This window comes from Alosa sapidissima, chromosome 24, assembly GCF_018492685.1.
Source record: "Alosa sapidissima isolate fAloSap1 chromosome 24, fAloSap1.pri, whole genome shotgun sequence".
Classification (NCBI taxonomy): domain Eukaryota; kingdom Metazoa; phylum Chordata; class Actinopteri; order Clupeiformes; family Clupeidae; genus Alosa; species Alosa sapidissima.
The window spans coordinates 8,514,585-8,529,584 of NC_055980.1; the positions used below are offsets into that span (position 1 = coordinate 8,514,585).

Genomic DNA, 15,000 nt, shown 5'->3' on the forward strand with positions numbered 1-15,000 from the left:
CTCCCATCCTCTCATTCTCTTATGCCTCTCTCACGCCATCCTACACTCTTTCAGCATATGCTACTGTATCCCTCTCTCTTCTTCTTCCCCTGGTGACTGTGTGGGGTGGAGTGGGGTGGTGTCGGGTGCGGGGGTAGGAGGCAGTGCAGTGGCAGTTGTGAGTGGGTATGGTAGGGGGGTATGCAGTAGTGAATGTGCGGGTGGGTGGTTGGGTAGGGGTGCAGATACGACTGGATTACCCACAGATCGGCACCCGATGGGGTTAAGACAGTGGTTGTGGAGGAGGAAGGGGGGCAACAAGGGTGACGTGGGGTGACGTGGGGTGGGGTGTCTGGCACTGGCAGGACACTGGAGGACGCTGGGGCGGAGAGGGGCAGAGTGGAGCGGCTGGACTCACTGTGTGTGTCCGGGCTGGCGTGCAGCTGCAGGTACTGCATGTCCTTACTGTGCAGCTGGGAGTTGAGCTTGTGCAGGGAGTTCTCGCGCTGACGCAGGGCCACCTCCAGACTGTGGATCCGCTCCACGTGCTTCTCCACCAGAGACGTCTGCCATGCAGATAAGAGAGAGAGAGAGAGAGAGAGAGAGAGGGAGAGGGAGGGGAGAGGACAGAGACAGAGAGAAGAGGAAATAGAGAAAGAGAGAGAGAGAGAGAGAGAGAGAGAGAGAGAGAGAGAGAATTTTTTTTGAATTTTCAAAAAACGTTTATTACAAAAGTTCAACATAAAAACAATGTGTCATGAGTGTGAATAAATCACACTAGATTAAAAACGCACTACAAGTGTGAAAAGTTAAGTTCATCATTTACAACTGAGCATAAGACTCCATTTACACACCAAATACTTTCAAACATTGTTACATTTTCAGTTGCTTTGTAAAAGTGAAAGTCTATTTGCAGTCTAGATTTAATCAGAGCTGCAAAAACCATTACAACATCCTGATTTTGCCCATTTTCAACTTTGTTCTTTCTGCTCAAATAGATGGCCATCTTAGCCTGACCTAGAATGAAGTTCAGCAACTGGCAAACAGTTCTGCATTTTTTAACATAACGAAAACCAAAAATGAAAATCTTATCTGAAAATGTCTCATTGAAACCAAAAAAAACTCTCCAATGCATTAAACAATTCCGCCAATCTTGAACAATGCATAAAAGCATGAAACACAGTTTCTCGCTCAAAACAAAATGGACAATTTTGACTCGTCTCACGATTTAAAACAAAAATAAATGCATTCACAGCTATAATTCCATGTATAATTCGCCATTGCAGGTCCCCAATTCGTTTAGCTAACGGTGGCTTGTACAGTGCTCTCCGCACGCTTGTACAGCGCGCCAAGGAGTGTCAACCTTCTGTTTTAAACCTTTCTGATGAAAAATTTTAACAAAAACATTGTAAAACACTCTACCACAATTCCCATAGAAAGACAGAGGTTCAATGTCATCTAAGAAATGACCAGTATTCTCACCAAACTCTGGAGTTAGCATGAGATTAGGAAAAGGGTCACTTTCATTTGCCCAAATTTTTCCTTCAAAGTAGCCCTTTAACAACATCTTCTCCTCTGCTGTAAGTGAAGAACAGCATCTCTGCAACAACTGAGAGACAACACGCTTTGACCTAATATTTAAAACACTTGCTACATTTTCACATTTTTTAAAATCAACGCCAGCTACATCAAGTAATTGCCCAAAAGTGAATAGGCGAGACTTTAAGAGAACTTCAGACATTGCAGTACTGTTACATGTTAGGTCTACCCGTGTTCCATAAACCAGAGGTTCTTTTAAAAGCCAAAACACAGAGGTTGTTCTTACAACTTTCTGCACCTTAAATAAACCCCACACTTTGAACAGATTTTTATAGAAAATTGGCAGTTGTGAGGTATTCAATCTCTTGGGATCCATGAAGAACAGAGATTTATCCATGTCCAATTCTCCAATAGTTCTTAAAATCGCAATAGCCACAGGTTTCCATCTCAAGTCTCTTTGGTCAGTTAGTAGTTTTTGAAGAAATTGCATGCGAAAGGCTGCCGTTCTACTTTGTACATGAACTAGGCCTTGTCCTCCTTCTTCTCTTGGCAGATAAAGAAGACCTTGTGGAACCCAATGCAGTTTATCCCAGAAAAAATCTAATAGCAATGATTGAACTTTTGCAAGTAAATGTATAGGTGGGTCAACACACGCTAATCTATGCCATAAAAAAGAGGCCACCAAATTATTAATCACTAGTGTGCGCCCTCTGTATGACATTTGGGGTTTAAGCCACCTCCATTTATCCAACCGCCCTTTTACTTTGTCAACAATCCCCTCCCAGTTCTTTTGCACATAACAGTCATCTCCAAGAAAAATCCCTAGATATTTAAGACCATCCTTTTTCCATGTTAAACCACCTGGCAAACTTGGTAATCCCTCCTCCCATTTCCCAACATAAAAGGCATCACTCTTTGACCAGTTAATTCTGGCTGAAGAGACAGTTTCAAAAACCTTAGACACTTCAACCAAAGTATCAACATCACACTGGCCACTGAACATCAAGATCACATCATCAGCATAAGCTGAAAGGCAAAAGGTATCATTGGAATTTGGAATGGATATCCCTTTTAAAGTATTCCTAACCTGACAAAGAACATCCTTGTCTCACCCCTCTTAACACCTTAAAGGGAGAGCATAAGCCACCGTTAATTTTGAGCATACTTTCAATGTCTTTATACAGTACTTTTATTTTATCTATAAAATTTGAGCTAAAACCAAATGCATTCAGAGTCTTCCAAAGATAGGAATGCTCCACTCTATCAAAAGCTTTCTCTTGGTCAATAGAGATAAAAGCTGTGTTTAGACCAAAGACCTTGGATGCATCTAAAATGTCTCGAATCAATGATATATTATCAAATATTGACCTGCCAGGAACACAATAGGACTGATCAGGGTGAATAACTTCTTCCATGACCTTACCCAACCGGGTGGCCAGTACTTTAGACAGAAGCTTATACTCCGAGGCAAGCAAAGAGACTGGACGCCACGACTTTATGTCACTAAGATCTCCCTTTTTAGGCAGAAGGGTAAGGACAGCTCTTCGGCAGCTCACTGGCATCAGCCCTCCGGCTAAGCTGTCATTAAGCACCTCAAGCAAATCCTCCTTCAAATCAGTCCAAAATGACTTATAAAAGTCCATTGGGAGTCCATCCAATCCAGGCGCTTTCCCAGTCTCTATGCTTTGGAGCGCCTTTTGCACTTCTTCCAGGGTTATCACCCCACAGAGCATCTCATTAGAACCATCTGATACTTGAGGAAGTCCCTCAAGAAAACTCTGTTCAGCAACTATGTCCTCTCTATACTCACTAGTATAGAGTTTGGCATAAAAGCTGAAGGCCCTCTTGCGAATATCAACTGGATCTGACAGCAAAGCACCAGTTTCAGATTTTAAATTGTGAATCATACATTTTTGTCCATTCTTTTTCTCAAGATTAAAAAAATACTTAGAGGGTGCATCCATCTCATTCACACTTTGGTAACGTGATCGGATCAAAGCCCCTTGTGTTTTCAGCCCTAGCAGGTCAGACAATTTAGTTTTCTGTTCAAAGAGTTTATCCAATAGGTCTTGGTTATTAGAAGACTGTGCCAAATTCTGAAAATGTAAAATGTCATTTTCCAAAGTTTTCATATCCTGGACTGTATCTTTAGTGACATTGTAAGTGTATTGCTGACATAGTTGTTTTATTTGTATCTTCCCATACTCCCACCAACTTTGTAATGATTCAAAAGTACTCTTTTCAGCTCTGAAAGAAACCCAAAAAAACCTGAACACATTCTTAAAATGATTATCACTCAGCAAAGAAGTGTTAAAGTGCCAGTAAGCACTTTTAGACCTAATAGAATTAATAAAGATGGAACATGTTACTAAACTGTGGTCTGAAAAACTAACTGGAACAATACAACAATTCCTGAAAATATTTAAGTGGTGTTTAAAAGCATACAGTCGATCCAGTCTCGCAAGAGATACAGAGTTAGCATATATGTGAGTCCATGTATACTGTGACACATTTCTATGCAAATTTCTCCACACATCACTTAACTCCTGCGCTTCAATAAGTTGCACTAATTTTCTGCGTGAAGGCATGTGAGGTTCAAGGTAATTCCTGTCTATGTCTTTCTCTGTACAATTAAAATCACCACCCAAAAATAAATATTCTTCACTGCAGCACTTCTCCAAAGTTGTATCAAGTGCATCCAAAAAACACATCCTATCTAATGTTGACGTTGGAGCATATACACAGATGAAAATAAAGACAGAATTCTCAAAAATTGCTCTCACTTTTAAAATTCTACCTTTTAAGACCTCTTCCACTGTATAAGAATGTGGGATAAAACTATGGGAGAACAAAATGGCCACACCACCACTAAGGGTGGTATTATGACTTAATATGGCAAGCCCATCCCACTCTTTTTCCCTCTCAGTTGCATTAAATTCGTCACTATGTGTTTCTTGTGCGAGCAAAACATCTATCCGTCTCTGTTTCACCAATTCAAAAAGTCCTGCCCTCTTTTGTCTCCCCCTTGCTCCATTTAAATTAAGAGTAGCTATATTTATTGTATTCATGAGGAAATAAAAGAAAAGGCACGTTACAAAAAAGGAAAAGCGCTCAATAAAACGCATTCGTCTATGAGGCCATATCATCATCATTATTCGTCAGTATAGGATTGACCTTTGTCAGAAACTTTTTAAGTCGGTACACTTCTTTTTGAGTAAATTTACGTTCATTTACGTACAAAGCACCTCGTGCCTTTAGTAAATTTCTCAAGATCAGGAAAATAATCGGCAACTTGAACATTCTTCACGTTTTTGGTGATCTTGAGAAATAGCTTAATTTCACTCACACCGTAACCTATAGACCATTGAATCGGCACAAAAGAAGGCGCACTTCCTTGTGAGCAGATGGAAGCGCCCGAATCTGAGCAGTCGCTCTCATATTCAGGCTCATCCACATCAGTGTCTACGGGCCCGTGTCCTGATTTTTTTGCAGGCTTTGTCTTAAGGCTCTTTTTTCTTTTATTGGGTTTCTTAAACACATTTTGATCAACATTTGACACAAAAAGATCCTCATCAAGGCTCACGCCATGATTTACTTGTAGGCCTATATTAACCTCTTCGCTTTCAATATAAGTGGTTTCGTTGTTTACATGGGGTTCATTGTCAGAGTTATCCTGACCTTCTGCCTCATCATGATTTTGTTCTCCTACCACTGCTAGCGGAGCCGGCCCAACTGGACCCGCTCCCTCAGCAGTGGAGGCTTGTGCTTCTGTTCTAGAGTCGTTGTGAGTTTTAAAAAAATCTTCGTTGTTCAGATTTTCCGATGATTCATTAGAAGCACTTGGCATTTCGCCCTCGGCCTGTGCACCATCATGCTTCTCTCCTACCTCTGCTGACGGAGTCAGTCCAACCGGACCTTCTCCCGCAGCAGCGGCGGTTTGCGCTTCTGCACTAGGCTCGGCGCGACTGTCGCAATTTGCTTTGGTACTCTCATTAGGTTTACTTGTTCCCTTTACGGGACAAGCTCGAACAGTGTGTCCTGCCTTTCCACAACCAAAACAACGCATTGAATCGGTTGACACAAACACGGTATAATCAAACTCATCAACTTTGAACTTTAGCGAAAGATTTAAATCCATATTGTGATTGTTTAAGATCACGTAAACATAGCGCCTGAATGACACAACATGTTTGACGAGCTCAGATTTGGTCCCAATCAGCATTTTCTTAATTGGCGATACCAGTTTTCCATATCGACACAATTCTCTTTTCAACATGTCATCAGTTATAAAAGGTGGTACATTAGATATTGTCACCTTTCTAGCAGGTGTAGAGAGAGGAAGGACAGGGGTAAACAAGCCGTTTACAGACAACCCCTTCTCTACTACCTCATTTGCCTTAGCTACAGAGCTCAGAAATAAAACAATGGCATTGTTCATTCTTGAGGCTGCAACCACATCATCGTGTCCAACAATGTTGCCTACCGCAATACTACACTCGTCTACGCTTAAAGACGATAACACTTTAATTGCGTGGCGACGAGTGAGCGTATCAAACATTTTGAAACCTGGAGCCGCCATGCCTCCCAGTTTAAACACTGGTCACTGGCGACCCACGAATAACAGAAGCACAAGACTAGGAGGATCTATTCTTACCAACAATTAATTAATACACAAAAAAGATAGAAAGAAAGTTAGAAAATAGAGAATGCACTTTCAGGCCACAGCGGGCACAACTCACGCTCACAGACGCTCCTTCCACTCACTCCCAGCATGCACTCCGACAGAGGGAGAGAGAGAGAGAGAGAGAGAGAGATGGGGTGGGGGAGAGAGGGCAGAGGAACCAAAAGAGAGAAAGGAAGAGAGATAGACAGAGGCAGATAAAGAGAAAGAAAGCCAGATAAAGAGAAAGAGAGGGAGATAAAAAGGTTAATTTCAGGTCTATTGTCTCTGCATCCTGTCTGAAATATTTCATCATGTTTATCAGTATATCCAAACTCCAGACGGGCTTTTAATTTTAACTGTGCGTTATCTCACTCACAGAAAGGGAGATACCACATGTTGCATCATGATGCCTATCAGCCAGTCCAAACTGACACACCAGAGGAAAGAGAGAGAAAGAGAATCAGAGATGGAGTGAGAGAGAGAGAGAGAGGGACAGAGATAGAGAGAGAGGCTGACAAATAACTTGTTGGTGTTACCGTGGTGGGTACACAATAGTGAATACGTTTCTAAATAATAAATGTTATCAAGTCAAGAAGACACCAACAGATGAGTCACTGTGTTTGTGCCTGGCAGCTGTAGTGGGTCATAGCAGTGAACCCTTTTCCCTTTCACACACTGTTCTAAAGCATCTCCAAATCTTTCTCTTTTCACCGTCTTGTCGCACTTTTACTTAACCTCCACAAACCTCTCCTGAGTTTTTTCCATCCTAATGTGGAAATGTGCATATTTTGTAGAATTTAGACAGAGACACATTTTAGACCGATAGAAATAACTTTTAAAGAAGCCCTATGCAGGTCTGGTTATTCCTTCGCTGTTTCTGGGTTTTCGCCTGATTTGGGCTCGCATTTTTCACGACATAGCTCCCCCTGCAGCTTCGGTAGCAAGACTGCTATGCTAAACCCCCACTAGCTAGCGAGCTAGCCATCAAAAAAACCAAGCTAAACACATACAGGGCTCACAATAAAACAGTCGAGAAAACACATTGTTCAAGAGACTATCAAACCACATTACAAAAATGAAGTTCACCCAAGGGTAGACTACTTACAATTTCAACAGCAAGTCGGAGTCCGTTTTGCTGTCTTCTTAGAAACTACAATCTGACTACATTTTCGAGGAAAGAATGGATACTTCCGCTGAGTTACATCCGGATATATTCGGACCGCGACCAGAAAGTTGCATATTCGTTTTTTCCGCGGAGAAGCACTAGGGGGAGACGAAGCACCCACCAAACAACCCAAAAAGTGTTGTAAAACCATCAGAACACTCTCAACCTGCATAATTAAGGTCATTTTTGCTTAAATTGTTGCATAGGGCTTCTTTAAAGCAGTGTTACGGCCCAGGCCACTGTGTCCTAACTCCGCCCATTGGCACTGATGTGCCTGGGTGCTTGTTTCCCCTGTGTGCCCAGGTGTGCCTGATTGGGAGTGATATTTAAGATCGGCTCAGTCTGCACTCCAGAGGCGATTCTCCTCCTCCCGGCTTGGCATTCATTTTGTTGCGTTACCTTCTTCTCTGTACTGACTTACACTTCACTTTTGCGTAACTAACACTACACTGACTTGCACCTCATCCTTATCGTTATTCTGAAATATTAGTTATGTTTAACTTTCTTTAATAAATTCATTTATTATTATTTCAACACTGCGTTGGTCTCTCCCCTGAATACCCCTACATACTTCGAGCCAGTATGTTACAATAGCATTAACATATTGTTGACAACAGTACTTAACAGCAGGCCAGTCCTCTCACAAATCATGTCTCCAAACACCTTTCCCATGGTTGCAGAGAGATAACAGAAGTTGATAATGAGGATGGAGGAAGCTCTGGTGTCTCACCATCTTGTCCAGGTCTCTCTGGAGGTTGGTCTTCTCCATGTGGATCTTCTCGTACGCCTGGATGACATCCTCCAGCTGCTCCTCGCGCTCCTTACTCTTCTGGAGCTACAACAAGGAGAGCAGAACGTGCTTCTCAACAGATGACCACTTCACAGCCACTTTAGAGGTCCAGTACATATGGCCAAGAGTGGACATTAGTCATTAGAAACTACATATCATTAGTGGGAAACAGAACTACAGAATTTACACTATTTTTCGACACCCCTTCACATTAGCTTTCCATATAATGTATTTTCTGCAACTACTCCTCACAACTTCCCACCAAAGATTTTCTGAAGACCACCATGCGAAAATAACACCTCATGCAACACAGACAGAGGCAATTAAAAGACAACATACAAAAGTAGGCTGTGTGGTGTTAAAGGACCCCGAAAGAGTTTTTTCCCTCTTAAAATAACGTTTTCAAAAACATTCCGATGGCACATAAACTCTTAATAGGGTGAACGGCACTTCTGCCTCACTCTGTGCAGGTCTTATCGCTTGTAAAAAAAAAAAAGTTTGGTGTTCGAACACTGGTGTTCGAACACTAAGAACACTGCTCCCCCCCCACCCCCCTCCGAAATCGAAATGGAAAAGAGCTGCTATGCTACAGGAATTAGGAGATCACCTTCTACAGACTGATGTTGGTGCATTCCCTCTATATTGTATTAGAGTTATGTTCATACTTTCTTGCAAAATACGCATATTTAGTTTGTTTATTATTGTGCTTCTCAACTGTAGGGGGACCCTGAGAGCAAATATTTTTTAGTACTGCTTTAAAGAGAAAAACAAAGAATACTTTCATGGAAGCATATTTGTGGCTTCATAATCCATGTAGCCACAGTGTAAAACACTCCCCCAGTCTGTCCCCATCACCCAACCCCCCACCCCCAAGTCATGGTGCCTTATGTGACCTGCAGACTCAAGACTGATCAAGAGTTGAGCTTTCTTCTCCCAGTCTCTTGTTCTCAGGTGGGAGTTAAATCACAGTGGAGCTGTGCTGTCTCTCCCCTTGTTCTCTCCATCTATAGTTCACACTCGGCTGTTTGCTCTCCCCCTTCCTGTGTCATCACGCAAAAGTAGAGGAACACGGTGGTTGTGCCATTTTTAGAACATGCCGGGAAAAAAGGAAGCACCGCCGACTCGTTCAGGTCTTTCCACCTCAGCCGCCGATGGAAGGTTTAATCAAACGTTTCATAAATGTTTCAAGCCCGAGACCAAAGTATTAATGCACCCCCCCCCCCCCCTTCCTCCCACCCAATCCACCTCCTCAACGCACACTTCAATGCATTTTAATTCAGACACATCCGCTGCAATTATCCCAGCTTGCACCTATTCCCCCCACACCCCCACCTCACCACTCCCCCCGCCTCCCGCCCCCCACCCCCTCCATCTCCCCCCAGACCTCCATCTCCCCCAGACCTCATGGGATAAATGTGATTTTGCAGTCGGCCCCAGTCGGATATGCGGTGCAACACTAATGGATGGCCCTGGGTACACTGTGCCTGAAAGGGGAGGGTGGCACACAAAACATTAACAGAAATTAAGGACGAAGCGCTGAAGAAAAGAAGAGAAAACAAGACAGGCGGACTGAGAGAGATACCTAGCGAGAGAAGGATTGAGTTGGAGATCCAGGCTCACATCAGCTTGTGAGGTGTGGGTGTAAGACAGACAGAGCAAAAGAGAGAGGGGGGGAAAGTGGGAGGAAGAGAGAAAGGGTGACAGAGGTAAAGAGAAAGAATAAGAGAGAGAGAGGGAGAGAGAGAGAGAGAGAGAGAGAGAGAGAGAGAGAGAGAGAGAGAAAGAAACACATGCGTGTCATAGACAGATGACAAAGAGAGTACCGAGCGATCCAGGACAGAGCAGAGGCAGGCTCGGCGTGGCTATGGCAACGGAGCGAGATCATCAGTAATTAATGAGATTTTTTTCCTCCTTTCACGCGCGCTCACATCGCCGTGACGAGGGACGGCGATGTGCCGAGGAGCTTGTTACTACCGTAGCGCTCTTAAACAACCAAGCCTCCGTCCCTGATGCCAACCAATAAAGCAGAGCAATGAAGCCACTGATGCCTTTTGGGGGGGATTAGGGTTTATGTACTTGGCTGAGAGCTCAGACTAAAAGTGCATATGACTGTTCTTTAAGATCTTATCAGCAAAACTGTAAAGCTTTGTTCCTTTTTCCCCTGGTCCCTCAGTACATTTTCTAGTGTCTCTCCATTTTCTCCCACATGATATTGAGTGTGCGCACTGAGTCTTCTTGCCTCTGTTTAAAAAACAGGTGTGTGTGTGTGTGTGTGTGTGTGTGTGTGTGTGTGTGTGAGAGAGAGAGAGAGAGAGAGAGAGAGAATGGGTAGGTGGATATGTATGGTCTCATGTGCCCTTGTGTGGGCATAGCTTTGCGTCATGGTCACTGCATTGTGTGTGTTTATATCATGTGTCCTGTGTGATGTATACTGCAATATGTGATTGTGTGTGTGTTTGTCTGTGTGTGTGTGTGCGTGCGTGCATGTGTGTGTGTGTGTGGGTGTGGGTGTGTGTGTGTGTGTGTGTGTGTGGGTGTGTGTGTGTGTGTGTGTGTGTGTGTGCTCCCACCTCGTGTGTGAGCATGTTGACTCTCTGCTGCAGGTTGCCGTTCTCTGACTGCAGCAGGGCGGTCTCTTTGGGCTCAAAGGAGCAGTAGGAGTTACGGTCCTCCCCGAACTCACTGATCATGGGGAACTAAGGAGGGAAAGCATCATTATTCAAATTTTCTCTCCACACACACACACACACACACGCACACACACACACAAAATGTAAAAGCATGCAAACAAATAATAACAAATAATAATTTACAAATAAATTCACTCAACATATTCATAATGTTAATCACTTTCATCCTGAACCAATTTCATTTCCAAATATAGCAATCTGTTTCAAAAGAGCCCATGCATTTTCAACAGATGTTATTTAAACTAGCACCAGGGAAGAAACTGTTGTGAGGAAGGGTCTATTTGTAGACCAATTTTAATGGGAACATATGCCTTCACCCTGTTACACGAAACAAAAGGGCGTTTCAATATTTATGTCTGCCGAGAACTTTAGGGATCAGACAGAGTGTGTTGCCAGTTGTGTGCATCTAGACTCTCAGTCATACACTGGCGGAGTCAGCGACTAAACAATGCTTTTCCATTTGGGAAAACACTCCCCCTCCTTCCCCTAAATGCTGCCCCAGCCATTTTTAGAAGCACACGTGTATAGATCTCCAGACAAACCCCCCACCCCCACCCCCCATGTGATATGAGAGCCGTCTTCCGTCCCTGTCCTGTTCCACGCCTCCGCCAGTTCTCCCATCCACAGTGCTGCTAATTACACACAAAAATCTAAGAGTCAGCACACAGCCTACTCCTTGGTGGATTTTCCTACAGTTGTCTATTTGTGTTCCTGAAACGCCTACGCTGAGTTGTTAGCGCTAGGCTAATGTTAGCTTTGGAGGTTTTAAGCCAAGCTACTGTTTTTTTTTTGTTTTTTTAGCAAGGAAGGGTATTGTTGCTAAGCAAAGGGTGTTTCGAATGTTAGCTAGCATATGTCACATGAAAGTCTCTGTGATCTTCGCTGCCCTCCTCTTGCCTCTTCTCTCCTCTTTCCTCTCATCACCTCTTCCCTTCTTCCCTCTCTCCATCTCTGACCTGTGTACTCTGTGGTAGCTGCTCAGCTGTGTAGAGGAGAATCCCCAGAGGCTAGCAGCTGCTCCTGCCTCCCCAGCTAACAGATGTTCAACTAATGGGGGGTGAAGTGTGTGTGTATGCATGTGTGTGTGTGTGTGTGTGTATGTGTGTGTGTGTGTGTGTGTGTGTGTGTGTGTGTGTGTGTGTGTGTGTATGTGTGTGTTTATAGGGGGGTGGTGGTGGTGGTGGACAGGAGCGGTTAGCAAGCATAATTCGCTTCAGCCTCAGGGGAGGAGAAAGAAAAAATGTGGACGCCGAAAAGCGGCCTAAGAGGGTCCCGATGTGGCCTGCGATGACGTCCGCCGCTAACCTGCCGGGCTAACCTGCTGATCTGCCCCCTCAGGGAGGATTCAGAACAGCCGTTTTGACCTTCACTGCCAGCGAGGCCCATCTGTTTTTACTCCCAAAAGAGATTTCACCTCACTGGCTCCACCAGCTGCAGAGACCTCTACAGATTTAGCATAGCATGGCTACTTAGCCAACAGGTAGGGTGACAGTGTCGGCTGAATCGCTTCAGGGAGGAAATGCTTTAGGGATGGACGTATGGCACAGGAGTTATTATTTCACATTCCACTGAACTGTAGAAAGGTCAGGAGGGAACCTCACTGACTAATGTGTGACAGAAGAAGCTAGACTCCGACCTGTCTGTCTACACGTGTGCTAGCTCACAGAGGGGAGAAATCAACTGTGAAATCGAGAATGAGAATACAGCCTCGCACAGTCATCCTATTCTTTTCTGTCTTGCCATTGACAGCTGAACTGAGACACAGTCTTGCAGAGCCAGCAGAGGTAAAATCTTTTCTCTCATTTCAATAGGACTCGGGAACTAAGGGAATTATAACTCAGGAATTAAGAGAATTTGGTTTGGCCTTCTCTTGTGAACACTGAAATCGGCCTCTCATGTGCAAATTTCATGCAATCAAGTGTAACCTCACTGGAGGGCAGGATTTTATAATCTGGCTGTGACTACTAAGATTGTATCTGGCATTTCATTTACATTCTTAATTGGCGTATTCTGCCAAACACCTACTTGAGTATGAACCACACTGATCAACGGATTCAGTCTGTTTGATTACGCTAATGAGCAACCTGACATTTAAAAACAAAAATGCTGTTTGATCGGAGCCCAATATGACTCCAAAATCACCTGAATTGTTTAAACCTGGTGCACACCACCCCTTCTTAATTAAGAAGTCACTCCTCCTGTTTACACCAAGGACTCTGAACAAACAAACACAACAAACAAACAAGAAATTCTTTGACCGTCATCCATCATTGGCCCCCAGAATCGTCTCGCCCCATGTAATTTCCTGTGCCAGCCATCGTTGCCCGTCATCAGCGCACGCACCTTTATCTCGTAGATCTTGAGCTTGCGCTTGATGCTGCTGTTCTCGCGCTCCAGGCCTGCCAGGCGGCTCTTGATCTCCTGGTAGGCGGTGATGAGGGCGAAGTTGGAGGCCGAGTACATGTCCTCGGGGGAGGGTGAGCCCCGCCAGCCCACGCCGCCACAGCCGCCATCTTCCTTCAGGCCCCCACCCTCACCTCCGCCCAGCAGGCCTAGCTCCCCACCGAACAGAGACTCCATCTCACAGAGCCTCAACCTGCAGCCGGAGAGAAAAGGACACAGAGAAAGAGAAAGAGATAAGGTAAGGTAAGACCGATAAGAGGGAGAGACTGATAAACAAAGAGTTGGCAAGGAGAAAGAGAGAGAAAGAGAGAGAAAGAGAGAGAGAGAGAGAGGGAGATTAGGGATAGGCAACGATTGATGTTGAGCAAGTTGGAAGGGAAACACAGAGTCAGGAATAGAGAATGCCATGGAGAAGGAGCTGGCAGGCAGAAAGAGAGAGGGAGGGAGTGTGAGGGAGAGAAAGAGAGCAAGACAGAGAGAAAGAGAGAGAGAGAGAAGTGAGAGGATCTATTATGTAAGTTCAGCATCTTTTTGGGCTCCGCTCTGTTTATTTTGATATGGTGTAAGCATTTTCCAAGGGTCGGCCGATATGGTCAAGAGTTTCGTATCTTTTTTCATTTTCTCTTTCGCTCTCTCCTTCGCCACAGCCCCACGGGTAATTGTTTTGATGCTTGTCCAATTTGCCTGTCAGTGTCCACTCTGTTATCCTCCGTGCTGCTGAGTTGTGGCAAAACTGCTACAAAATGGCTCATGTCCTCATGTTAGGTTCATCTGAATTTCGCCTCCCGCTCCCTCCTGCCAAAGGCCTCCTTAACTGCCTGCCTGTTGTTGCATCATGAAGTTGGAGAGACCCTACAGAGACCATGGCTGACTGCTCCATAGGAGGCAGGTGTAAAATATTCAGAGACAGGGAAAGAGAGTAATGAGTTTGAGTTTTTCTGATGGAGGCCACACTGTTTCAACACTGATAGAATGGCCATTTGGTTTTGTTTAGAATGGGTCATCTCTGAATCTTTCATCTCTCTCTCTCTCTCTCTCTCTCTCTCTTTCTCTGCCCACCGCCTTGTCTTTCTTTTTGTCAATCTTTGTCTCAGCTGCTCAGCTGTGGTTCATGGAGGAGTCAAAGTGTGTGTGTGTGTGTGTGTGTGTGTGTGTGTGTGTGTTGTCTTGCTTTGTGTGTTGTGTGCATAGGCTACAGGCATATCTGATGCTGATGAATGGCCAGTCTTTTCTCTCTCTCTCTCTCTCTCTTTCTCTCTCTCTCTCTCTCTCTCCTGAGTCATGCCCTCTGTGCCCTCTCTGTGCCCCCATGATGCCAGCCAGTTGGCCGAGCCGTTCCCTGGTTGATGACTCAAGCCAGCTGACACCACCGGCCCACATTCGCCACACCGCCCGCTGTCGTCTCCCAGCCCAACAAATCACCCACAGATGTCACAACAGCGCTCAGACAAAAGCGACCGATCCATTGATCTCGTCGTAAGCAGGCGTAATCCTAGAGGGATGTTTCAGTCCAAACAAAAGGCGACTGCCTCTTCCTGGCGCCTGCATGTTAGACACAGTCTTTTCTCTCTCCAAGTGGAAAATTGTGCAAGTGTCGTTTTCGCATCAGAACATTTGAATTGCTGACAGAATCAAACAAAAATGTATCATCTTTTGGAAACCAATCTTTATATTCAAGTCTTATCATTTTTAGCTACTTGAGATTGAGAGATTGAGAAGTCCCTGTGAAAATATCAATTTAAAGTGGAACTGTGCAAGTTTTGGTCTAAAA

General features: G+C 44.4%; 1 protein-coding gene across 1 annotated transcript in view; it reads right to left on the minus strand.

The window, feature by feature from the left end:
- The window catches only part of tbkbp1 (TBK1 binding protein 1), a 66,569-nt gene that overhangs the window by 27,089 nt on the left and 24,480 nt on the right, over positions 1-15,000 (minus strand). The window contains exons 2-5 of the mRNA XM_042083685.1: positions 13,170-13,422; positions 10,707-10,832; positions 8,077-8,181; positions 398-545 (exon numbers count right to left, since the gene is read on the minus strand). Of these exons, the coding sequence (XP_041939619.1) occupies positions 398-545; positions 8,077-8,181; positions 10,707-10,832; positions 13,170-13,422 (632 nt within the window). The remainder of the gene's footprint in view (positions 1-397; positions 546-8,076; positions 8,182-10,706; positions 10,833-13,169; positions 13,423-15,000) is intronic.